At 38.1% G+C, this 27,055-nt stretch overlaps 1 protein-coding gene across 6 annotated transcripts in view; it reads left to right on the top strand.

Moving 5' to 3' along the window:
• The window catches only part of SH3D19 (SH3 domain containing 19), a 209,560-nt gene extending 184,022 nt beyond the window's left edge, over positions 1 to 25,538 (top strand). For 4 of the 6 annotated variants that reach the window (XM_072621236.1, XM_072621234.1, XM_072621239.1 and 1 more), the window contains 6 exons: positions 2,520 to 2,578; positions 5,161 to 5,372; positions 7,185 to 7,237; positions 11,136 to 11,322; positions 11,790 to 11,896; positions 24,034 to 25,538. In XM_072621236.1, the coding sequence (XP_072477337.1) occupies positions 2,520 to 2,578; positions 5,161 to 5,372; positions 7,185 to 7,237; positions 11,136 to 11,322; positions 11,790 to 11,896; positions 24,034 to 24,150 (735 nt within the window). In that variant the 3' untranslated portion in view covers positions 24,151 to 25,538. The remainder of the gene's footprint in view (positions 1 to 2,519; positions 2,579 to 5,160; positions 5,373 to 7,184; positions 7,238 to 11,135; positions 11,323 to 11,789; positions 11,897 to 24,033) is intronic. The other 2 variants (XM_072621235.1, XM_072621238.1) reach the window with 2 other exon arrangements.
• The last annotated feature ends 1,517 nt before the right edge of the window (positions 25,539 to 27,055 follow it).

The following is a 27,055-nucleotide window of genomic DNA, read 5'->3' as shown; positions in this document are numbered from 1 at the left end:
GACCATTTGCAGTGAACCTTCAGGGCCCTCTTAAGTTTCTGTAAACTAGAACATTATAGTCTGATGTCGCACATCCGCTATTAGTTACGTCTTCATAACTTTCAAGGAAACTGAAGACATAATAACTAAGGATCATTTATTAAGCTTCTTGAGGACCAATTACACCTACTCATGTTCAATTGAATTGATTTCATTTCAGGGAGGCGTTAGAGTTATAAGTGATTTGCGTAGGGAAACACAGGTAGTAAGTGTCTGAGGTCACATTTGAGCTCTGATCCCCCGACTCCAGTGCCAGTGCTCTATCCACCGTGCCACTTAGCTGCCCCTCTTCAATTCAGTTGAACAAATATTTACTAAGAGCCTACCCTGCGCAATTTCACTGTGTCCTGTGCCCAGTCTACAGAGTCAAAAATGAATAAACAGAGGCAGCTTACTTTCTTTTAGGAAGTATAGAGAGAACAATAGAAAATTATAGAGAGAAGCAAAATAAAGAAAACTGTACTGCTTCCTTTTCCTATGCCCTTTAGTATAAGCAGCACCCAAATGGTCCACACATTGCAGATCACAGTTTGGTGGCCCCAAATTTCTAGCCGAACCACTGATTGGTCAATATCAGTCCATCCATAAATTGGAACTGATTTCAAAGTCTCAGAAAGAAAAATGTCATAGATGCAACTTTTATTTTATTTTCCCCCTCTTTTTTTTCCTTAAGACAATCGTTGGGGAATCTGTATCATCAGCCTTTGCATTAAGTGATACCCAGGGAAGAAAGCAGAAGTAGAGTAAGCTTTGAGCATCCCAGAGATGAGATGGTCTTACTATGTTTTTACGTGTTCTTAAGTCACTAACTGAACAAAGCCTGACTAATTATGTAAGCCACTGTATTATAAGCCAAGAAAACTTTTCAAACTTCATAGAATCATGAAGTGTTAGGGAACCTCAGTGGCCATTCAGGTGAATTCATTTTCAGTTAGGAATCTCTCCTATACTGTCCCTAACTGGTGATCATCAAGCCCCTGCCTTTCACCTTCTGGGGAGAAGAAAGTCATTAGTGCCTAAGACCCATTCCCTTTTTTGCAATTAGCTTGAATTGTGTGACTTTTCTTTGTTTTGTTTTATTTTTTTTTTTGGAGGGTGTAAGGCTAGGTGATTGGGATTAAGTAACTTGCCCAAGGTCACATGGCTAGTAAGTGTCAAGTGTCTAAGGCTCGATTTGAACTCAGGTCCTCCTGACTCCAGAGCCATTGCCATATTCGCTGTGCCACCTAGCTGCCCCATTGTTTGACTTTTCAACCTTAAATCTTCTTCCAAGTTCTAGACAGTACTGCTAGTTCTTATCTCTTGGATCTAGCAGAGCAAGTCCAAACTTTCTTCCAAGTGGCAGCCTTTTAAATACTTGGAAACACTAGAATATCACTACCCACCTTCCAAGTTTCCTCTGCAGGGTGAGCATCCTTATTTTATTCTTTCTGTGAGTCCTCAACATGATCTAGCACTACACTGGTTGCTGTCCTCTGGATATTCTCACCAATGTCTTTTCTAAACTGTAGCACCCATAAGTAAAACACATCATTCTAGATATGGTCTGAGCAGATGTGTTTGCTGTAGAACCTGGCAAAAGTGTCACTTGATATTGCCATCAGGACAAAAGGGGAAACTTTAAAACAACTAGATGGGAGGTGGGGCAGCTAGGTGGTACAGTGGATAGAGGATCAATGCAAAAGTCAGGAGGACCTGAGTTCAAATCTCACTTCAGACACTTGACACTCACTAGCTGTGGGACCTTGGGCAAGTCACTTAACCCCAACTGCCTCATTCTGGGTCATGTCCAGTCATCCTGATGAATATCTGGTCACTGGATCCAGATGACTCTGGAGGAGAAGTGAGGCTGGTGACCTACACAGCCTTCCCTCACTCAAAACAAAGTCAAGTGCAAGTCATGTATATTTCTCTGATGGCATGGTCTTCGGCAACGAAGGACGAACACACACACAATTGCCTTGCCAAAAAAAACTAGATGGAAAATAGAATAAATGAATGACAAATATGAACCCATTCTTCACTGATCTCTAGTCTGACCAAAAGATGACTAGAGATCTGCAATATCAAAGGGTTTTCTGGGGCAGCACATCTGACCCTTCTCAACAAAACAAAGAAGGTTTGCAGCAATGTCAATTTCTGCGACTAGTATGTATTTAGGAGTGTTTTGACAGTGCTAAGTTTTTGGGTTTGGGGGAAGGGGGGTTGGTCACATCCCCAGGTAGAAGTTATCAATTAGTAAAAAGCCATAAATATCTATAGATTTTGTTTGAACGTAATAAACTTATTAGTACCACCTACCCATTACTATCTCCCCATAAAAAATACATACTTAAAACAACACTTTAAAACACAGAATTAAAAACACAGAATCTGTTTGAAAAGAAGAACTTTCTAAGCTCTTAGTTTCAGCATGTGGGCATTTCCATGGCCAAAACCTGAAGATGTATGATTTATTCTGTTCATTTTGTCTTTGCCAGATTGATGTTCCTGAAGGAGGTAATGAGAAAAAAGGATCCATTTCATCCCACTGTGTTATGTGAGTTATGCAATTACTCCTTAAAGAAGGTGAAACATAGGAGAGGATACCAAGTTATTAAGCTTTGTCCTCTTCAAACAATCATTTGAATAGTCAATGTGAATTTTAATAATGGGGGAAACTTGCTTAAAATTGTAACAGAAACAACAAATGTGGATGAATTCAGATATTTATTTTATAACTATAAAGGACAGAACTGGCCCACTTGGTCATTCAGGGCTGGACCTCCAAACAATGATTTTGACTGATCTGTATGGTTTTATTTATCATTTCAGTTTTGATGTGTTAAAATAATTGCCTTTTAGCGTTGGAAACTGAAGAGAGGGCATCTTGGAGATCACTATATAGATGAGGCAACTGTAGTCCAAATTTTTAGTAATTTGGCCAAGGGTATGAAGCTGGGTCATAGAATCATGAGTATAGAAACAAGAAGAGTTTCTCTTTTAAAACTTTATTGAATCCTTTTTTAAACACCAGAATCTTTTCCCAGTATGTCCTCCACTCCTGCCACCAAACCTTTTGCTTGTAACAAAGAAAAAGTCAAGCAAAACCCATCAATATGGTGGCTACCTCTGATAGTGTACCCACTCCAGCTTATAGATGAGGGAGCTGAGATTTAGAGAAGTGAAGAAGCTTATTCGCTAGCTTTTGAAAAGTCTGGGGTATGCTAATTACTACATTTATGACCTTGGGTTAATCACCTCACCTTTCTTGGCCTCAGTCTCCTTATCTGAAAAACGTGAGTGTTACTAGATCATGGGACCATAGGATTTAGAAGTGGAGATGACCTTAGGGGTATTCTAATCTAATCTATTACATTTAAGGAAACTGATCCTTAAGGAGATAGTGATAATATCTTAGGTTTTTTTCTTCCTCTAAATCTTACAATACCATTACCTCATAGAAAACTTTAAAACTTAGGAGACGTGTGACTCCTACAAAACTTTTTGGACTTCTTGTGTATGTCTGTTGAAGGTAGCTCATTTTTCTAAGTACAAGTTAAAAGTATGTGGGAAATTCCTTCAATATTAGAGATGGTTTTCCTTTTTGGTGTCACTGGGCCTTTTTTATGAATGTATATGCCCTCTTCTGATATTGTGTAGTCTAGTAAAATGAACAAATAAGGGGAATTCACTGTTGAAGGCTGTAAACCTAACTTTGACTAGGTCAGGCATAAGGAGATGTTCCCTGAGGGTATAAGAAAATAAACGCCGAGCTCTCCACGAACAATGAACCTTCAGACACCAAATACACTGTGTGATTTCAGATTTGTTTGGGTTTTGGGTGGGGAGAGGGTTGTAAGTAGCACTTACTGTGGATGCAGGTTGAACTTAAAGCTGTGTTCCCTGGCAGTTGACCCATGACCTAACTAAATAAGGATTTGATTGGAGCCATGTCCAGCCTCTTTCTCTTGCTTCAGGCAATCTTTTTGCCTGGGCCTTGTAATTGAAACTTCCTTTCAAAAGCCAGTAAGTATAGGTTTAGATATTAAGCTACCCTAAGAAAAATGAGGACTTTTTTTGTCTCCATTCTCAATTTCTTTTGAGTCAAGATTGTACCTCGTTTAGAGTTAAATAAAAGCACTACTTTGGAAAGCAAGTATTTGAAAAGGACAGAACTGAGATTATTCCAGTGTAGGACTCTGGGATCCAGGGTGTTGTGTGAGGTTCTTGCATGCCTTCTTCATGATGACTGAGTCTCTCTCTTTACCTCTCATACCCGCCACTGCCACTTCTCTTCTCACCATTAGTAGAATTTGTTATTCAGTGCCTTTAGGGTGGCCATGGCCTTAGCTGAACTATTGGCCTCCCCTGCTCTTTGTCCCAAGGATTATGCCAAGAAGGCATACTGGTGATGCAGTATAATAAACATTGGATTTGGAACCAGAGAATTTGAGTTCAAATCCCTGTTCTCCCAGTTAGACCTTTTAGAACCTGTTAAATGAGGGTGTCACACTAGATGACCTCAGTGTTCTCTTCCAGCCTTAAATCTTGATTCTATAATGTACTGGAAATGATCATATTGTGAATGGCAAATATATCCAGGGGTATGACAACATGAATTAATTACCTCCTATAAACTTACTTTGTGACCACAGGCGTATCATTTATCTAATGAGTGAATGTGAACTGAAATGACATAGACCCTCAGAAGAGGTGGCTTATTCTTCAGACATTTTTGTAGGTTCTGTTTTTTGTTATCATAGTGGAAAGAGAGACTGGTCTTGGATTCCACAACACATGGAGTTCAAGTCCTGTGACCTGTGGCTATTTGGCTATGGGACCATGGCGTAATCACTTAACCTCACAGAGCCCTAGACCACTCTCTACAATTTTAAGTTACCAGTGAGTTTCTGATCTTATCAGAGGGAATTTCCTACACCAGTGCAATAACAAACCTGGAAAAATGTATTATATTGTATTTTGTTATGATTTTATTACATTTTAAAATTATATTTTGCCCAGCATAGTCCCTTGAACATCTAGGCCCTGAATGAATACATGTTGAAGAAATGGTTTTATGGAAGCATTTTGAGTAAGATTCACTTTAGATTTACATTTAGACTCTTTTACTTTGTTCAGAGGTCCCAGGTGCGTGGCTCGGTTTGAATACATCGGAGACCAAAAGGATGAGTTAAGTTTCTCAGAAGGAGAGACGATTCTTCTTAAAGAGTATATCAGTGATGAATGGGCCCGAGGAGAACGGAATGGCAAAACGGGGATTTTCCCGCTTAACTTTGTTGAAATCATTGAGGATCTCTCTGACCAGAGCACCAACTTAGCTGCAGTTTCAAGTGAGTATCAAAAATACTTTGTTTTGAGGAAGTCATGTGCAAGTGCATGCAAAGGATGACAAAATATGAAAAGCCAAAAATGAGGATACTTCTTGAGTTTTCATAAAGAAGAAAAAGGAATAATGGGGTCCTAGTGAATGAAAGAATATGTTTAAGTGTGTTTTTGTATGAGACATGAATCATGTGACAAAAGAAAAAAGAAATAAGTGAATGACAAAGAGGAAGGGATGGTGATGTGGTAAGGGTGAGAAATAATAACCCATGAACAGCCCTTGTGTTCATTTGGTGTTGTTCTAATGTTGAGAAATCAAGAAAGGCTCAGAGCACGTTAGTTGCTGAACTTAGGAGAGACCACAGACAAGAGTTGTACAGAATAAAAACAGGCACGGATGCATTACAGTCTGCATCAATGGAGGGAATGCCACATTGATGAAATCTATTTGTGTGTATCTGTGTACATGCACACATATAATATAGATATATATGTGTGTACATGTACATACATATGCGTGTGTATATTATGTAGACACAGACACATATTAAAGGCAACATTAAATAGTGGATCCAGAGGCAGCCTTGGAGACAGAAAAATGTAGGTTCAAATCCTTACCCCAAAACATATTATCGGGGTGACCCAGGGCAAGAGATGTAGCTTTTCAGTCCCCCCCCAGGTAACTCTCTTAAGAGTAAGTGACAGGGGAGTTCCTGATCTGATGAGCAGTGAAGGGAGTTTCCTACACTGATGCAGTCACAAATCCACACTCCCAATACCCACCCCAACTGAAAAAAAAAAAAGAGCACTGTATTTGAAGTAGACAGACCTGGGTACAAGTCTGGGCTTGGACACTTAACTAATCACGTGACCTTGGGCAGGCCACTTAGCTTCTCTAACCCTCTCTTTCTACTTAATCTTCATCATATTATTTTGAGGAAAATACTTTGTGAACTCTAAAGAATTAAATAAATGTTGTTAATATTGTTTCTTTCAAAGACTATTACTGTATGTCTTTAGAAAGTGTGCCCAAAGCTATATCCAAAGGGCTATAAAACAGTGCATACCCTTTGATCCAGCAGTACCACTGCTAGGTCTTTATTCCAAAGACATCCAAAAAAGGTGATGTGTACAAAAATATTTATAGCAGCTCTTTTTGTGGTGGCTAAGAACTGGAAATCAAAGTGATACCCATCAATTAGAGATTGACTAAACAAGTTGTGGTATATGAGTGTGATGGAATATTATTGTGCTATACAAAATGACAAGCAGGGTAATTTCAGAAAAACCTGGAAAGACTTACGTGACCTGATGCAAAGTAGAGTGAACAGAACCAGACCATTATACATAGTAAGAGCAATGTTGTTTGATGCAGGAATGACTTAGCTCTTCACAGCAATACGGTGATCTAAGACAATCCCAAGGACTCGTGATGAAGCATGCTGGCTGCCTCCAAAGAAAGAATGGATATTGTTTGAATATAGACTGGAGCTTGCTATTTTTTACTCTTTCCTTCATTCTTTTTCTTTTATTTGAGTATTGTACAAAATGACTAGTATGAAAATGTTTTGCATTATTGCACATGCATAACCCTTATCTGACTACTTACCATCTGAGGGAAGGTGGATCAGAAGGAGCGAGAGATAGAATGTGGAACTTAGACTTAAAAAGAAATGTTTAAAAATTCCTTTAACGTGTAATTGGAAGGAAGATAAAATATATATATTAAAAAAAAAACAAATTGTACCAAGGGCTAAATGTCAAACTAGATAATCATTTAAATTTGTATGGGATTTTAAAATTTTTTTGTTTTAATATAGGTAAAAGAACTCCACTGAATACAAGGAGAAATGCTTCCAGTTCACATTTACAGGTAGGCTGTCTGGCTTAGGCAACTGTGCAAACATAAAGCCTTAGGTTTAAGAATATTCATTGTAATGAACTGAAAAAATTGACTACATATGCAACATAGAAAGGTCAACAAAAATGAAATGATTAAATTCTTAACTATTGTACTTGGGGACTAAATTAATATGGTAGAATGAATTTTTTTTTAATGGACCCTGCTTACTAACCTGACTTTTAGAAGTGTTTAAACCAGATACTAAAAGTGGATGACATTGTTTTGTTTGACATGCTTTGCATGGCTTGACCCGACAGAACTATTATATTTGTCAACATTTCACTGGTAATTAGGGAGGGACTTCTATTGCTTTCTCTCCTGTCTTCTGAAAAGATGCTGACTCACTCCACTGGATCTCTCACTCTCATGCTGGTCATGGGACAGGGAAGTTACAGATCCTTCTTAGTGATTCCATGAGTTCTTTAGAGCAGGAGAGATGAGACCCATGAGTGAGAGGCCACAGCTGGTCTCAGTGGCAGGTGAGTTCTTTTTTCAGTCATCAGATCTCAGAGTTAGGGAGATCAGGGACCCATATAATCCAACCAGAACTCGAACAAAAATACCTTCTCCAACACTGCCTCACAAGCAGTCAGGTAGCCTTCTACTTGGACACTTCCAGTGCCAGGGAGCCCACTACCTTTCAGGGCAGCCCATTTCACTTTGAGATGGTTAGGACATTTTTCCTCATAACACTCCTGAATTTGCCACTTTCATCAATTGCTTCTAACTTCTGTTGTCTGGGGCAGAGTCTTTTTCTTAACAAAGTTTATTTCCAGCACCACTAATGCCAATTACATATTTAGGGCAAGAGGATTGTTATTAGAAACAAGTACTCTCCTTGTCACATTACTTTTCCTTGTCTCCTGATCATCCTCACAAACCACTTATAGTTTAATTCAATGAATATTTATCAAGTTCTTATATGTGATAGCCCTATGCTAGGCTGTGGGGAAAATGTGTGTTCGTCCTTCGTTGCCAAAGAAGACCTTGCCATCAGAGAAATAATGACATGACTTGCACTTGACTTTGTTTTGAGTGAGGGAGGGCTATGCAGGTCACCAGCCTCACTTTTCCTCCAGAGCCATCTGAATTCAGTGAACAAATATTCATCAGAATGACTGGAGATGACCCAGGATGAGGCAATTGGGGTTAAGTGACTTGGCCAAGGTCCCACAGCTAGTGAGTGTCAAGTGTCTGAGGTGAGATTTGAACTCAGGGCTTCCTGACTCCTGCACTGGTGCTCTATCCACTGCACCACCTAGCTGCCCTATGGGAGAACTGGACTTTAGATAAATGCCTACCATCTTTTAGAGATGGAGAAAAATGTAGCTAATGGTACCTACCCACTTTAAGCAAATTCAAGCAGTTGTAGTAAGGTCTTACATCATAGGCCACACATAAAACTATGCCTTCCACATATTTTTTTAGACATAGCCAATGCAGGAATTTGTTGTGCTTCATGGTAACAATAATAAGAATAACAAACAACAATAATAGCTAATTATGTAGATTATAGATTATATAATTATGTAGATCATATAATAGCTATTATGTAATAATAGCTAATTTATGTAGAACTTTCTATGTGGTAGACACTGTGCTAAGTGCTTTACAAGTAGCATGTCATATGATTCTCACAACAGCCATGGGGGGTAAGATGCTATTTTTACAGATGAAGAAACTGAATCAAACCACAGGTAAAGCTTCAAAGTGTCTGAGATCATATTTGAACTCAGATCTTACTGACTCCAGGCCTGGCACTGTATCCTCTGTGCCACCTAGCCAACTCATATCTGTTGCAAGGGTTTGGGTGGTAGGAAGAAAAAGTGGATTTTGATTATAAGAAAAAATAAAATTTAATTTAAAAAAATAAAAATAAATAAAAAACCATGTCTCCACTTATAGAAAGCTGAATGCTACAAATGGGGGGAAATATATCATAGAACTGGGGCTTTCATTGTTCTTGTATCAAAATCTCTATCCTGATACAAAACCATCCCAGAATATCCTGCCCCCCCAAAATTTTGGAATATTTAAACCTGGGATTGGCCCTGCTTCCAGTCAAGGCTCTCCTTTTCTCATCTTTGGGCCCCTAACTCACTGCCTCCTCCCCATAGTAACTGATTTGGCCTTATTAGATGATACGTTGCTCTGCGTGCTCCTTCCTACATAGAAACCTTTTACTTGTGTACTTTCCTTGCTCCCTAACCAGAAAGGCTTTCTTGTGCACTACAGAACATTTTCAGCCCCAGCCTCAAAATACTATTAATGTAGTCTCTGCTTTCATGAAGCTTATAAGTCTAGTAGAGGTATAGGATACATACACAAGTAATTGGAATACTAAGAGTCATGTGATCTGTCAAGGAAAAAATCATCACCAACTCAGGCAGTCAAGGAAAGTTTCCTTGAAGAAGCAGCATTTAAATTGAGCGTTGAAAGGCCGGTGAGAGGAATTCAATAGATACAGAGGGAGAGAAAGAGAGTCCCAAAATAGGAGAGAGAATGAAAAAAGGCACCCCAGCAGCAGGAAAGTTATGCTGAATGGAAACCCACATGTAGGTAATGCGATGCATCTGGAGGCCAGAATAGGAGCTAAGTTAGGAAAGTTACAAAAGACTTGAAAGCAAGGTAAGGAACATAAAATTTACCCAATGAAGACTGAAGAAGCACTAGTGAGTTTTGCCTGGAGGACTGGTGTGTATAAGGAACTTTAGACAAAGATAAGTAATTTGGAGTGGGGGAAAAGTAGAGGCAGCAAGGCCTACTTTGGGACTGTTGTGGTGGTCCAGGCTGATTGCAATGAGGGCATGTGTGGTAACAGAAAGGGGACCAATTGGAGAGATATGCGGAGTGAGGGTGGTGAACTTGGCAAGATTTGTTAATGAATTGGATTTGGTAGGGGATGGGGAATCAAAGATAACCCTAAGATTGTGAACATGGGAGAAAAATGAACAGTGATGCCACTGATAGAAATAGTTAAGACAATTCCAAAAGACTCATGATGGAAAATACTAACCACATCCAGAGAAAGAAGTATGAAGTCTGAATACAGATTAAAGCATACTATTTTCACTTTTTTTTTTTTTTTGGTTTTTCTTTCTCGTGGTTTTTCCCTTTTGTTCTGATTCTTCTTTAAAAACATGACTTATGTGGAAATATGTTCAACATGATTATACATGTATAATCTATATCATATTGTTTGCTATCTTGGGGAAGGGGGGAGGAGAGGGAAGGAGGAAGAAAAATTCAGAACTCAAAATTTTGCAAACATGAATGTTAAAAACTGTCTTTGCTTGTAATTGGAAAAAATACTATTTAAGGAAAACATTAGTAAATAAAAAACTAACTTAAAGATTGCTAAGGAACATGGGGAGGGAAAGAAATAGTTAAGTCAGAATGAAAAACAGGTTGAGAGAAAAAGATAATCCTTGAAATGAGGTTACTTATAGCATCTGCTTTCCAGGATTGTTATGAGTCAATGTGAGAATGAAGAAGTAATATAACAAAAGTACTTTCAAACCTTACAGAACTGTGTAACTATTCTTATTAAAAGCACATATAAACTTTGTTGTGATATAAATTGTTGTGTTATTTGAAAAGATCTTTAGGCTTTGAAATTTCATGACCACTTCTCTTTCCTTTCGCCTTCCAAGCCAAATACCCTCTGTGAGGACTGAGATTGTTTCATTTTTGTTTTTGTATCACCAATATCTAGCATTATGCATGGCCGCAATTAGGCATTTTTAATTAACACTTGTTAAATTTGATTCCAGTGGGTGTGTTTGATTTTTTTATCTTTGTGGAAACCAATTTAGAATTAGATTTTATATTTCTCAACATCCAACTTCTACTTTGTTTTCTTTGACAGAAAGATGATTGCTCTGGAGAATGGTGTGAAGCCCTCCATGATTTTACAGCAGAAACTAATGAAGACTTGCCCTTTAAAAAGGGAGACCGTATACTAATCATTGAACATCTGGACTCTGATTGGTATAGAGGCAGATTGAATGGCACTGAAGGAATCTTCCCAGCAGTCTTTGTTCAGCCCTGCCTTGGTATGATGCTTCCTTGAAAGAGATAGAGATTTTTAATCTCCTAATTTTCCTGTCTACTTTTAACATCAATAAAGGAATGCTTTACTGAAAGGAGAGGCAGAGGACTTCAAAACTCCAAGCAAGTTCTTTTCCTATCACTACGCTGAACTTTAAAAAAGTTGTTTCTCTGCCTATCCTATTTAAAATAATAAAGTAAGCTTTGTGTATTCTGTGTTTAAACCAATATAAATGGGGGTTTTTTTGAGTGGATGCATCATATTTAAAATTCCTACCTTTATTCTTTCTACCGATTTAGAGTTTGCGTAAGTTTTCCACTCTTGGGAGAAATCCTTTCCTCCTTCTGCAAGTGGACAAGCGTTACTTAGAAACAATAAATCCTACAGGGATGGAGTATTTACCAAGATGAGTGTTTTAATAGTATTACACTTTTGCCCAATAGCTTCTAAATGTGTGTATTTATTGGTCAGGTTCCATAGCTGAGACAAGGTTGTTATCTGCTTCAGGACAGAAGAAAGAAAAGGCCAAGGCTTTATATGATTTCCATGGAGAGAACGAAGATGAGCTTTCCTTCAAGGTCAGCTTTCTGCAATTCTTTCAACAGCTATAAAATCTGAAATGTGTCTTCAGTCTTGAAGAATGGATTGGGTGGAAGGAGTATTGATCATAAGCCAAGAATGAGCACAAGAACACAAATCTTGGTCTCTAAATTTCTAGAAGCAATTACATTCATAGTTAAAAATTTAGAGGGTAGTAATAATTTGCAGAAGCACTTAAAGCAATTGATTTTGGCTTACCATCCATGTGATTCAGATGCTCAGACCTTGACCTTCTAATTTTTGTTCTGGAAAATATCAAAATATTTGTAGTTAGAACTAGTAAAGGATAAGCCTTCTACATCCATGCCCCCTATGAAGGGGCTTCCACTAACATAGTATTGAAAATGGCACATGGATCTGGGCCATCTGGTTTTTGTTGAATCTTTCATGCAGTAAAATTTTAGCCAAAGAGACTAATCATCGAATACTTATATTTGGCTGGTAGTGCCAAGCAACCTGTACTCTCTAGTATTTTGCCATTATTATCAACTTGGCATACCAGATGTAGATTACAAAAATTAAAGAATATCTGGAATGAAGTTTTTTAAAGTAAATAAAAACTTAACCAATCAATAAGCATTTATTAAGCACTTACTGTGTGCCAGGACCTGTGTTATATCCTGGGGATACAAAGACATAAAAAAGTCCCTACTCTCAGAGATCTTACATTCTCTGTGGCAACTTGTGCACATACAAGTATGTTCAAAATAAGCATATGCAAAATATATAGAAAAAAATATAGGATAATTTGGTGGGGAGAAATCTCGGCAGATGAAAGAATCAGGAATATTTTCATGTAGGGATAAGGAAACATTTGAAACTGAACTTAAAAGGAAACTAGTCAAGTTGAATGATGTGGCTACTTCTGTGTTGCTGTTAGCTCCTACACAAGGAAGTCTCCATGGGGTCCTGGGTTCTATGAACACCCTCTCTGTCATCCCCACTCTCTCGCTTATCTTCATTCTCTCCCTATCTACTGACTGCTTCTACACTGACTACACACATGCTGTTCCTCTATTTTACTTCACTTGGTGGTCTCATCAGCTCCCATGGTTTCAATTATCATCTCTGTGCCAGTGATTTTATAATCTATTTATACGGCCCTAACCCCTGACCTCTCCAACTCCAAATGCCTATTAGATATCTTGAACTAGATGTCTCATATATATCTCAAATTGAATATATCCAAAACTGAGTTCATTGTTTTTTTTCTCCCCTATCACCTTCTGCCCTTTCAGACTTCTCCATCCAAGATGAGCTGTCTCAAAGCCAAAGTATCATCCTCAACTCCTCATTATCTCTTTTTTAAATTAAATTATTTTATTTGTTTTAAGTGTTCAACAATCACTTCCATGTATCTTAGATTTTTTTCCCTCTCTATTCCCCTCATTCCCCCCTCCCTCACTCCCTCCCTGACCCAGCATATAGTCTTATATAGGTTCTACACGTACATTCCTATTAAATACATGTTGCATAGAAGGATTAAAATGAATGGGAGAAACCATAAAACAAAACATAATGCAAAAGAAAATGGTCTGTTTCTATCTGCGAATCAATTCCATAGTTCTTTCTCTGGATGTGGAAGGCATTTTGCCTCAAGAGTCCATTGGAAATTTTTTAAGTTCTTGCATTATAATGAAGTACTAAGTCTACCAGAAAAATTCCTCACACACTGTGGTTGTTGCTGTGTACAAAATTCTCCTGGTTCTGCTCCTTTCACTCAGCATCAGTTCATATAAGTCTTTTCTGGTCTCTCTGAAGTCTTTGTGTTCATCAGTTCTCATAGCACAATAGTATTCCATTACATTCATATACCACAACTTGTTTAGCCATTTCTCAATTGATGGGCATCCCCTTGATTTCCAGTTTTTGGTCACCACAAAGAGACCTGCTATGAATATTTTTGTACATGTGAGACCTTTTCCCATTTCTATGATCTCTTTGAGATAGAGTCCCAGAAGCAATATAGCTGGGTCAAATGGTATGCACATTTTTGTAGCCCTTTGGGCATAGTTCCAAATTGCTGTCCAGAGTAGTTGGATCAGCTCTCAGCTCTTCCAACAATGAATTAGTGTTCCAACTCTCCCACATCTTCTTCAACATTTGTCATCTTCCTATTTTGTCATGTTAGCCAATCTGACAGGTGTGATGTGGTACCTCAGAGTTTTTTTTGATTTGCATCTCTTTAATCAATAGCGATTTAGAGCATTTTTTCATATGACTATAGATAGATTTAATTTCTTCCTCTGAAAACTGCCTGTTCATATCCTTTGACCATTTATCAATTGGGGAATGACTTGTATCCTTATACATTTGAGTCAGTTCTCTATATATTTTAGAAATGAGGACTTTATCACAGACACTAGTTGCAAAAATTCTTTCCCAGTTTTCTGCTTTCCTCCTAATCTTGGTTGCATTGGGTTTGTGCAAAAACGTTTCAATTTAATGTAATCAAAATTATCCATTTTGCACTTCATAATGTTCTCTATCTCTTATTTGGTCATAAATTTCTCCATTCTCCATAAATTTGACAAATACACTATTCCTTGCTCCCCTAATTTGTTTATAGTATCAATCTTTTTACCTAGATCATGTACCCATTCGGACTTTATTCTTGTGTACGGTGTCAGGCATTGGTCTATGCCATTTCTGTCACATTGTTATCCAGTTTTTCCAGCAGTTTTTGTCAAACAGTGAGTTCTTATCCCAGAAGCTGGGGTCCTTGAGTTTATCAGACAGTAGATTGCTGTATTCGTTAACTACTGTGTCTTGAGTACCTAACCTATTCCACTTGTCCACCCCTCTGTTTCTTAGCCAGTAGCAAGTGTTTTGGATGATTGCTGCTTTATAATACAATTTGAGATGTGGTAGGGCTAGGCCACCTTCCCTATCATTTCTTTTCATTAGTTCCCTTGATATTCTGGACCTTTTGTTCTTCCGGATGAATTTTGATATTATTTTTTTTCTAGCTCTAGAAAATAATTATCTGGTAATTTGATTGGTATGGCACTGAATAAGTAAATTAATTTAGGTAGAATTGTCATTTTTATTATATTAGCTCAGCCTACCCATGAGCAACTGATGTTTTTCCACTTACTTAGATCTGACTTTATTTGTGCGAAAAGTGTTTTGTAATTGTGTTCATGTAGTCCCTGGGTTTGTTTTGGCAGATAGACTCCCAGATATTTTATAGTGTCTAGCATAGCTTCAAGTGGGATTTCTCTTTCTGTCTCTTTCTATTGAGCTTTGTTAGTAATATATAGAAATGCAGATGATTTATCTGGGTTTATTTTGTAACCTGCATCTTTGCCAAAGTTGTTTATTATTTCAAGTAGTTTTTTACTTGATTCTCTGGGATTCTCTAAGTATATCATCATATCATCCACAAAGAGTGATAACTTAGTTTCTATTTTGCCCATTCTAATTCCTTCAATTTCTTTTTCTTCTCTTATTGCTACAGCTAACATTTCTAATACCATATTGAATAACAGTCATGATAATGGACATTCTTGTTTTACCCCTGATCTTACTGGAAATGCATCTAGCTTATCCCCATTGGATATAATGCTTGCTGATGGTTTTAGGTAGATATTGCTTATTATTTTATGGAAAGTTCCATTTATTCCTATGCTTTCCAGTGTTTTCTATAGGAATGGCTGTTATATTTTGTCAAAAACTTTTTCTACTTATATTGAGATAATCATGTGGTTTCTGTTAGTTTTGTTGTTGATATGATCAATAATGCTAATAGTTTTCCTAATATTGAACCAGCTCTGCATTCCTGGTAAGTCGTACCTGATCATAATGTATTATTCTTGTGATAAGTTGATGTATTCTTTTTACTAATATCTTATTTAAAATTTTTGCATCTATGTTCATTAAAGAAATTGGTCTATAATTTTCTTTCTCTGTTTTGGCTGTTCCTGGTTTAGATATCAGAACTATATTTGCATCATAAAAAGAATTTGATAGGACTCCTTCAGCAATTTTCCCAAATAGTCTATGTAGTATTGGAATTAGCTATTTTTTAAATGTTTGATAGAATTCACTTCTAAATCCATCTGGCCCTGGAGATTTTTTCCTAGAGAGTTCATTGATGGCTTGTTCAATTTTGTTTTCTGAGATGGGATTATTTAAGTGTTCAACTCCCTCTTCTTTTAATATGGGCAATTTATATTTTTTAAAATAATCATCCATCTCATTTAGATTGTCGAGTTTATGGGCATACAATTGGGCCTTTGATTACATATAATTTTTATTGCATTATGATCTGAGAAGGATGCATTGACTATCTCTGCCTTTCTGCACTGAATTGTGAGGTTGTTATGGCCTTAGTACATGGTCATTATTTGTATATATGCCATGTACCACTGAGAAAAAGGTATATTCCTTACTATCATTCAGTTTTCTGCAGAGATCTATCATATCTACCTTATCCAGAGTTTTATTCACCTCCTTAACTTCTTTCTTGTTTCTTTTGAGGTTAGATTTATCAGGTTCAGAGAAGGGAAGGTTGAGGTCCCCCACTAGTATAGTTTTGCTATCTACTTCTTTCTGTAACTCCCTTAACTTCTCCTCCAAGAATTTGGATGCTATACCACTTAGAGCATATATGTTTAGTAATGAAAGTACTTCATTGTCTATGGTGCCTTTTAGCAGGATATAGTTTCCTCTTCCTTATCTCTTTTGATTAGATCTATTTCTGCTTTTGCTTTGTCTGAGATTAGAGTTGCTACCCCTGCTTTTTTTACATCAGCTGAAGCACAAAATATTCCACTCCAACCTTTTACCTTTATCCTGTGTGTATGTCCCCGTTTCAAATATATTTCTTGTAAACAACATGTTATTGGATTATGGTTTTTAATCCATTCTGCTATCTGTCTCCGTTTTATGGGAGAGTTCATCCCATTCATATTCACAGTTATGATTACTATCTGTGTCTTTCCTTCCATTCCCTTTCCCCTTGTTTATGCTTTTACTTCTCCTTACTCCTCCAAATAGTTTTAATTTTTGACCACCACTTCCCTCAGTCTTCTCTCTCTTCTTTCAGTCCCCCTCCCTTTTACTCCCCTTTTCCGTTACTACTTCTTCCCTCCCTTTTAGCCTCCCCTCCTTTTTCTTTCCCCCTTCCCCTCCTATTGCCTATAGAGCTAGTTGTATTTCTACACTTAACTGAGTTTGTTGTTCCCTCCTTGAACCCAATCAGATGAGAGTAACTCTCAAACAGCGCTCATCTCCCTCCGCTCTTTTCCTCTACTGTAATATATTTTTGTGCCTCTTCCTGTGATGTAATTTACCTTTTTCTAACTCCTACTTTTCACATTTCCCATTACAATCCCTTCCCACTCTAAAATCATATTTTTTATCATGACATTATTTACTTTACACCACTCCCTCTATCTCTGTGTATCCCTTTTATATATTGTAATAAATATACAATTCTCAAAATCAACTAGTATCATCTTCCCTTTATAGGGATGTAAACAGTTTGCCCATATTGAATAACAGGCTTTTTTCCCCCTATTTGCCTTTTTATACCTCTCTTTTCATCAGGAAGGTCTAGAAATCCCTTATTTCATTGAATGTCCATCTCCTTGCCTGAAAGATTATGCTGAACTTTGCTGGGTGATTGATCCTTGGTCCCAGCTCCTTCACCTTATGGAATATCATATTCCAATGCCTCTGATCTTTTAGTGTAGAAGCTGCAAGGTCCTGTGTGATCCTGACTGTAGCTCCTTGATATTTGAATTGTTTCTTTCAGGCTGCCTGCAGTATTTTCTCCTTCACTTGATAGCTCTGGAATTTGGCAACGATATTTCTTGGTGTTTTTAGTTTGAGATCCCTTTCAGGAGGTGAATGGTGGATTCTTTCAATGACTATTTTGCCCTCTGGATCCAGGACTTCTGGGCAATTTTCCTTGATGATTTCTCTTTTATTCTCTTTATTTATTTTTAGTTTTCAACATTCATTTCCACAAAATTTTGAGTTCCAAATTTTCTCCCCTCTTCCATCCCAAAACACCATGCTTTCTGATTACCCCTTCCCCCAATCTGTTCTCCCTTCTATCACACCCCTCCCTTCCCTTATCCCCATCTTCTTTCTTTTCTTGTAGGGCAAGATAGATTTCTATACCCCATTGCCTGTATTTCTTATTTCCCAGTTGCATGCAAAAGAATTCCCAACATTTATTTCTTAAACTTTGAGTTCCAACTTCTCTCCCTTCCTCACTCCCCACCCATCCCCACTGAGAAGGCAAGCAATTCAATATAGGCTATATATGTGTAGTTTTGCTAAAGACTTCCATAATAGTCATGTTCCCTCCATCCTATCCTGCCCCCTATTAATTTTATTCTCTCTTTAGACCTTGTCTCTCCCTTAAAGTAATTGCTTCTTATTACTCCCTCCTCCCATTTGCCCTCCCTTCTTTCATTCCCCCACCCCACTTATCCCCTTTTCCCCTACTTTCCTATAGTGTAAGATAGATTTTCATATGAAATTGAGTGTGCCTGTTATTCCCTTCTTAAGCCAAATGTGATGAGAATAAGCTTCATTTTTTTCTCTCACCTCCCGCCTTTCCCCCCATTGAAAAAGCTTTTTCTTGTTCTTTTATGAGAGATAATTTGCCCCATCCTATTTCTCCCTTTCTCCTTCCAATATATTCCTCTTTCACACCTTAATTTTATTTTTTTAGATATCATCCCTTCCTATTAACTCACCCTGTGCCTTCTCTCTATATATATATATGGATGGATGGATGGATGGATGGATGGATGGATGGATGGATGGATGGATGGATATATGTATAATCCCTCCAGCTACCCAAATACTGAGAAAAGTTTCAAGAGTTACAAATACAATCTTTCCATGTAGGAATGTAAAAAGTTCAACTTTAGGATTTCTCTTTCCTGCTTACCTTTTCATGCTTCTCTTGACTCTTGTGTTTGAAACTCAGATTTTCTATTCAGCTCCGGTCTTTTCATCAACAATGCTTGAAAGTCCTCTATTTCACTGAATGGCCATTTTTCCCCCCTGAAGTATCATACTCAGTTTTGCGGGGTAGGTTTTAACCCTTGTTCCTTTGACTTGTGGAATATCACATTCCAAGCCCTTCAGTCCCTTAATGTAGAAGCTGCCAGATCTTGTGTTATCCTGATTGTATTTCCACAATACTCGAATAGTTTCTTTCTAGCTATTGCACTATTTTCTCCTCAACCTGGGAACTCTGGAATTTGGCTACAATATTCCTTTCAGGAGGTGATCAATGGATTCTTTCAATATTTATTTTGCCCTCTGGTTCTAGAATATCAGGGGCAGTTTTCTGGATAATTTCATGAAAGATGATGTCTAGGCTCTTTTCTTTTATCTTGGCTTTTAGGTAGCCCCATAATTTTTAAATTGTCTCTCCTGGATCTATTTTCCAGGTCAGTTGTTTTTCCAAAGAGATATTTCACATTGTCATCTATTTTTTCTTTCTTTTGGTTTTGTTTTGTAATTTCTTCATTTCTCATAAAGTCATTAGCTTCCATCTGCTTCATTCTAATTTTTAAAGAACTATTTTCTTCAGTGAGCTTTTGAACCTCCATTTCCATTTGACTAATTCTGCTTTTTAAAGCATTCTTCTCCTCATCCACTTTTTGGACCTCTTTTACCAACTGAGTTAGCCTTGGTGTTATTTTCTTCAGCATTTTTTTAGGTCTCCTTCAGCAAGGTGTTGACTTGCTTTTCATGAATTTCTTGCATCACTCTCATTTCTCTTCCCAATTTTTCCTCCACCTCTCTTACTTGATTTTCAGTGTCCTTCTTGAGCTCTTCATAGCCCAAGACCATTGCATATTTACTTTGGAGGTTTTGAATGCAGAAGCCTTGACTTTTGGGTCTTCCTCTGATGGTATGCATTATTTTTCCTCATCCTGAAAGGATGGAAGAAAATACCTGTTCACCAAGAAAGTAGCCTTCTACAGTCTTATTTTTTTTTCCTTTTGGGGGCATTTTTCCAACTAGTTACTTGACTTCTGAGTCCTTTGTCAAGAGGAGGGTATACTTTGGGGAAGGGAGAGGAGTTTACTCCTCTTCTGGGCTGCTCTCTGGTCTGGAAGCTACCAAAGCTTTTCTGCCCCGGATCTGCAAGTGGAATTCCCTTTCCAGAGCCTCCACCAATTCCACCACACCAGCACTCTTCCTCACCCCCAGGCCACCACTCAGGGATGAAACTCAGATCAGAGGCTCAATTCCCCCAGGGTCTTTAAGCCAAGGGTTCCAAAAATGGATGCTACAACCACCTGGGGCTGGAACTAGGGGAGGACACTGCTCCCTTCTCATCCAGATGAGAAATCTTTCTCACTGACCTTTGAAGCTGTCTTTGGCATTTGTGGGTTGAGGGATCTGGGAACAGCTGCTGCTGCTGGGGATTCTGCTCCCAAGGTCTGCTCCCATTCTGTTCCTACTGGTGTCACATGGGCAAGGCTGGGCTGGGCTTTGTGGGCTGTGCTCTGCTCCATGTCCTGTGCGATGGTCCTTTCTTGTCAGCCTCACAGGCTACCTTGGGCTGGAAATCAGTTTTACTCTGTTGTTTTATGGCTTCTGCTGCTCTAAAATTTGTTTAGAGTCATTTTTTACAGGTATTTTATGGGCTGCAGGGGTAGAGGTAGAGTAGGTGTGTCTTTCTACTCTGCCATCTTGGGTCCACCCTCTCCTTGATGATTTCTTGGAAGAGATTGTGCAGGCTCTTTCTTTCATCATGGCTTTCTGGTAGACCAATAATCCTTAGATTTTTTTTCTGCTGGATGTATTTTCCAGGCCAGTTGTTTTTCCAATTACATATTTTACATTTTCTTCTATATTTTTATTCTTTAGATTCTGTTTGACTGATTCTTGATGTCTTATAGAGTCATTAGGTTCTACTTGCCCAATTCTAATTTTTATCAAATTGTTTTCTTCAGTTAACTTTTGCATCTCCTTTTCCATCTGTCTAATTGTTCATTTTAAGGAGTTATTTTCTCCACTTAGGTTTTGTACTTCCTTTTCCATTTGTCCAGTTTTCCTTTTAAATTCTTCTGTGATTCTTTTTTCATATTTTTAAAATCATTGGTCAGTTTTTCTTCTATTTCTCTAATTTGGTTTTTAAAATCATTCCTGAGCTCTTCCAAGAAAGTTCTTTGTGCTTCAGACCAGTTCATATTTGCTTCTGAAGTTTCAGATGGGAGTACAGTCTCAATGCTGACCTCTTTGGTATTCATATTTTGGTCTTGCCCCCATAGAAATACGATCTTTTCTTTTCTGCTTTGCTTCTTACTCATGATGATCACTCTTTTCCTGGCTTTTAAAGTAGATCTCTGCATCTGGGACATGGGGTGCTTTTTTCCACATTTCTTGTGCCTAAAACTTGAGGCTTTGTGTGGCCTCTGGTTCTTTTCAGCTAGAAGCTAAAATGCTGCAGCTTACCTGGTACTGAGCTGGCTGGTGTTGGAAAGCAGAGACCAGGTGAAGTCTTTTGGGGTTTCCCCAGAGTTACCCTTGAGCTAGCTGCATTAAGTGTGGGGGAGGGGGGGGTCTGGCCACAGGAGATCTTCTCTGCTGACCTAGATCATAGGTAAGTTCAGTGGTTGGTGATCCCATCTATGCTAGTATCTTCTCCATTCCCCTGGGGTGCTAAGGCACACCTGGGGTCCTGGTGTTAGCAGTTGTGGGATTTACCCCCCCAGGACTCAGGATCTTCTCCTGATTTATTGAGGTGGAGCTGTCTGGGATAGCTCTGGTCCTGCCCTGGTCCCCTTCAGACTCAGGAAGAGGGACCCTCCTTAGTGATCTTCCTAGCCTCACAGGCTAAGAGATTGTTTACCCTTCTGCTGTTCCCACTGTTCCAGGATTTTTCCTGGGGAAATATTCTCTGCACTTTGTGAGGTCAACAAGGGGAGGGAGATAGCAATTACTGATCACTTCACCATCTTGGCTCCCAGAAGTCCCCTCCTCATTATCTCTTAGCACCCATATTCAATCTGTGGCCAAAGTCTGTTGATTTCACCTTTGCAGCCTTTCTCAAATAAACCTTCTCTCTTCTAATGCTGGCACCACTCTGACACAGGCCTCAATCTCCTGCCTGAACTACTATAGTAGCCTACTGGTTGGTCTGCCTACCCTGCCATCCTTTACCCAGTCACCAAAGTGATTTTCCTGAAGTGTAGGTTCAACCATGTCAACCCCCTCCTCAATAAATTCTAGTGGCTCTCTGTCACCTATATAATGAAATACAAAATCCTGTGTTTGACATTCAAACCACTTCACAAACCTAGCCTCTCCCACCTTTCTAGTCTTCTACCTTACACACACACACACACACACACACACACACACACACACACACACACACACACACACACTCCATCATCTTTTAGGCTAAAATAAACATTAGAATTACTGACTATACTATTTATGGTGAGGCAAAAAATGAAACAAATATAAATAATTATTTTCAATATAGCATTTGTGAGAAAGACCACCACCAACCATCACCTTTAAATATCACTAAGCTGAGAACTTCTCAGGTTTTGAAACAGTCCCACCTTTCAATTCTCAGGATATTAAAGTCTTTTCTGAAAAATTTTGTTCTTGTTTCTTTATAAGAAACAATTTGAAACAGTTCTCTAAGAAAGGAAGTTCTCTTCATCCTCCTTTCTCTAGTTCACTCAGACTTCCCATAGAATGAGTGATGGTTATATTGTTTCTTTAGCACTATTCCAGTAACAGTATCTATAGTTTCCATGGGAGAATCTATTGAAGCTAGTGTTATAGTCATAGTCTGTGAACCTGAAGGAGCTTAACTCTTTATATGCTGAATTATTTCATAATTACTTTGCCTCACTGGGCTTATATATTCCAAACAGGCACTAAGAGTTAATGGAAGTTGGCAACCAATAGTTTTCAGCCCCATTTTCTACAAAGGAAAACCAGAGTCCTGACCTAACATATACAGCTTTTTCCAAGAAGCACCATAAGAACCAGAAATAAAGTCCATTCATTCTTATTTTTTTCAAGTATTTTTTTAAACTGGCCACATCAGTACCAAAAGCATCAGAATGTTGTATTGTCTTATAGTTGAAATCCAAGAAATGGTTAGAAACTGTGGAACAGGAACCAAAAGTATGTTATATAATGTCATTAACCCTCTGTGAGACTTTGGGCAAGTCATTTAATCTCTTTAGGGCCCAGCTTCCTTATCTTTTAAGTTAAGATATTGAACTGGATGTTATCTAAGATCTTTAATTCCTGTGATTCTAGATTCAAAAATTCTTCCTTTTATCTTTTGAAGGCAAAAGTAAAAGAGAATTAGAATAGACAGAAAAATAATGAACATAGCGTCAGTCTCTACAATAGGTGGAAATTGCAAAGAAAGAGATTTAGGCTTTATGTGAGGAAAAGCCTCTTTACTCTTAGAGCTGTCCACAGGTGAAACACTTGGGAGGTAGTAGATCAAGCAGAAACAGGGTGTCATGATCATTATAGATGGGATTCATGTGCAGGTACAGGTTAAACTAGGGGGTCTCTAAAAGCTTTGCAAATTTGGAAATCTGTGACTCAATAATGTAGAGCTAGGAAAAATATTTTAGGGTTTTGTGTGTGAGAGATGGTCTGGAACTTGAAAGAATAAAAACTTAAGAGAACCATGATCTATGGGGGCAAATGAAAGTAGGGAGTCCATCTTCATGGGAGTACAACTGAAGACTGAAAAATGTTTCTTTTTTTTAATGATGAAAGCCAACACAACAAAAACTCTTTAAAGACAAGATTAGTTTTGAGAGGATCTTTATTTATGGAGAGGAGAATAAGAGTGAACAAAAGTGGGGAAAAAACTGAACAGAATGGGAAACTCATAAATGTAAGAACTTGAGAAAAGGGAACATGAAAGCAAATGGCATCACTGAACGCCATTTTACCATTGTGTTTTGTCATCTTTTTCTAATTGTACTCAGATTGTTGTCTACTAGTCTAAGTATACTAAGATTATTGTTTTGCATAGAAAAAGTGGTGCTGATTCATAGGCTCTCTCCAGGTAGTCCTGTTCTCAATGGTTTTGTTCATAAGAAGCTAGTCACCATTTGAAAAACCTCTCTTTCTACAGGCTGGTGATGTAATAACAGAGCTGGAATCTGTAGATGAAGATTGGATGAGTGGAGAACGAGCAGGAAGATTTGGAATTTTTCCCAAAAACTACGTTCAGGTTCTACAAGCATCCTAAGAGTGAACCTTGTTTGTGCAATGGGAAGAAGCATGTGACTCAGCCAGCACAAAATGCTCCTTGCCTTTGGTATCACTTGAACTATTACTTTGACTATCAAATATATGTTTTTGCACTATTTTTTTTTATACTGTAAGCATGGTACCCTAGAATTTCCTGAGAGTGGAAAACTTCTGGGTTTTACATTTTCATTCATGATAGAAGCCTGTACATTTTAAGCCACACACTATGGATCCGCTTGAAGAACCCAGGCAGAATTAGCAGGGTCATTTCTAGTTTCCAGCACAGAAAAATGCCAGAGTGGGAAAGGCTTTCAAGCAGACCACTGCTACATAGTTGGGATGTTAACAGTACAAGCAAATTAACCTTGCTTATTAATTTTTTTCTTTAAGAAGACATTTATGCTTTCTACATATCTTATGGTTGGTAACAAACTACATTTTTGATATTCAGATGTAATTATAACAGCTTGGGTACATATCCTTTATTTTAAGTGCAAGTCCCTGCTTTATGATGGGTAGGCTTATGAAAACCTCCCCAGCACAGGGTGTAATAACGCACTGTAATGGCTCCATTCAAAGGCTGCAGCCTCTAACAGGGATTGGGAGGGAAGAAGGAAAGAATGGTGCGTTTTAATCCTTGTAACTTTCTTGCCTTGTGAAACCTCCAAAGCACCCTTGAAATATGCCTCTCAGAAGCCCCCAGCACTAACCTGCCTGCCATAGTTCTTTCTACCCCCTCAATATATGCTTTACTTTATTAGGGCTATCACCTACCATAGTTCCTGCATCTGAGAACACTCCTGTGACAATTACTGGTATCCAGAGAAAAATTCATTTTCTTCGAATTACCTTGGTAATTCATACGCTGTGGCTGCTTCTGTTACTGCATTATGAATCATATGCAGAAGTCTTAGACTGCGGAGCAACTGTCAAAACAGCAAGCAGATCCCCAAAGCAAATTTCTCCACAGAGGTGATGTAAATCAGCCCCGTAGATAATTTCACCCTGATTCTTTTTTTGTTTTTCTTTTCCCTCCTTATCCTTATGGTGATTACAATAAGTAAAGCCACTGTCCTGCTAGCAGTCATGATGGATTCCAAGCGCCTGGTCAAAGCAGTTGATTTGTAAGACCAAATCAATTATAATTTGTGAGCCTGAACCAAGGAAGTTGAAGACAATCTTCCAAACACATTGGCAGAAGAGAAATATGTTTAGAAATATAAAACTTTCCAAAGTATGTTGGAGGGGTTGAGTTTGACTGGATAAAAAATTATATAAATCTGATGCCTTTTCAGCTCTTATAGCCTTCCATCAACCAAAAAAAAAAAATCAATCAGTCAGTCAATAGTCCATTATGTGCCCAACACTGTATGTGCAATACTCAACTTACTAATAGTTTAGAAGTCGTTTTTTGTTGTTCCTTGTACTTTGTGGTAGGGACTCTCTCTGACAGGGTTCTGGTAGGTAGGGTGTTAAGAGTGGGAATGGGAGCTCTGGTGAAGGTTGAAGAGACTCAGAGTTAAGCAGCTGAAGAGAATAGTTCTCCTGCTGGCTTTATTTACCACTTTGATGTGTTTTACCAACAAAACCGCTTTTGCCTGGAATTTCTTTTTAATTATTTTTAAATTAAGATTCGCTGTAATGTGTGTGAAAACTCCACTATGGGGGTGAAATCCCTTGTAAAATTTGGGCTTTTAGAAAGGAGTAAACAGGAAAATTTAATAGTTATAAACCTAATTGAAGTAGTAGTAATCTTAGCTGGAAAAGCTTTCTGCAGGTTTCTTTGCTCAAATAACTATTTTTTTTAAATCTATGAATACTTTGAATTTATAGATAATTTCTTTTCAAGTTAGTTCACAAAGTTCCCTGGAAAACAGTGAAGCTGCCCATAATTACCAGATGCCAGAACCAGGGATAGAGCAATCAATCATACATTGTTACCCATTCTATCCACGGGAAGCCAAAATGTGACTTCTGAGTTTTCACAGGCACCACCACCATGTGGTGTGGCCTTTTAATGTAAGGCCAAATTCACCTAGGTTCAAGATGATTGCTGTATGATGAAGTCATTATGTTCACAGGCTCCCCCTCTATGCTAACACTGTGAATCTTATCAGGCAACTCAAAGATTTGGCAGAAAATTTAGAAGAAAACCTACTTCCTGATACAGTATGTTGCCAATTCCTGTCACCCTTCAGAATTTCTTTTCTTTAATGAGTGAGAAGCAGTTCAGTGAAGAAATATCTCCAGCCAAGGTTACTCAATATGACATTTAAGGAAATGTTTACAGAGTTGAACTATGTGATGTAGGTTAAAAAGCTACATTTTAAAGGGGAGTTTGAGAGACATTAAGTTTACTGTTGTACTGTATGACTTACTCTCTCTTTTGACTCTAAAGTGCACTTTTCCCTCTAAGAATTAGAGACCACCATAAAAAATGTCCCATTTTATATGGCCCAGTGGGACAAGGTCATGCCTATTGTGCCTTCACTTAAGCTCTGTGGAGGAAAGGCAATGAATCTGAAAAAATCAGTACATTTGCTGAAAGTTATGGCTAGAACTGGATATTAGAGAAAAGTCAAGGGGAAAAAAAAAACTCCCCAATAGGTTAAAAGTTAGAGACAGAGCAGTGCTGTTAGTATGTCTTAACTGACTTTATTAACATAAAGCTCTTTCTCAAGTTAAGATGAACTGACCTTAAGCAAATGTTGCTGAATAGATCAAGTTTTGAATGTTCACTTTGGTAAATATTAGCACACTTTGTCTTTTGTCAGATCAGTTGGTGCCACATCAATTACATTGCAACACCATTCCAAATAAACACTAGTAGTCTAACTAAGCATGTCAAAACTTCTAATAGGAAGTCAGAGATCCTAACTCCTACTTTTCCACTTGTAGTTGGA

This window comes from Notamacropus eugenii, chromosome 6, assembly GCF_028372415.1.
Source record: "Notamacropus eugenii isolate mMacEug1 chromosome 6, mMacEug1.pri_v2, whole genome shotgun sequence".
NCBI lineage: Eukaryota > Metazoa > Chordata > Mammalia > Diprotodontia > Macropodidae > Notamacropus > Notamacropus eugenii.
The sequence above is the reverse complement of the archived record's forward strand: the minus strand, read 5'-3'. Positions and strand labels throughout refer to the sequence as shown.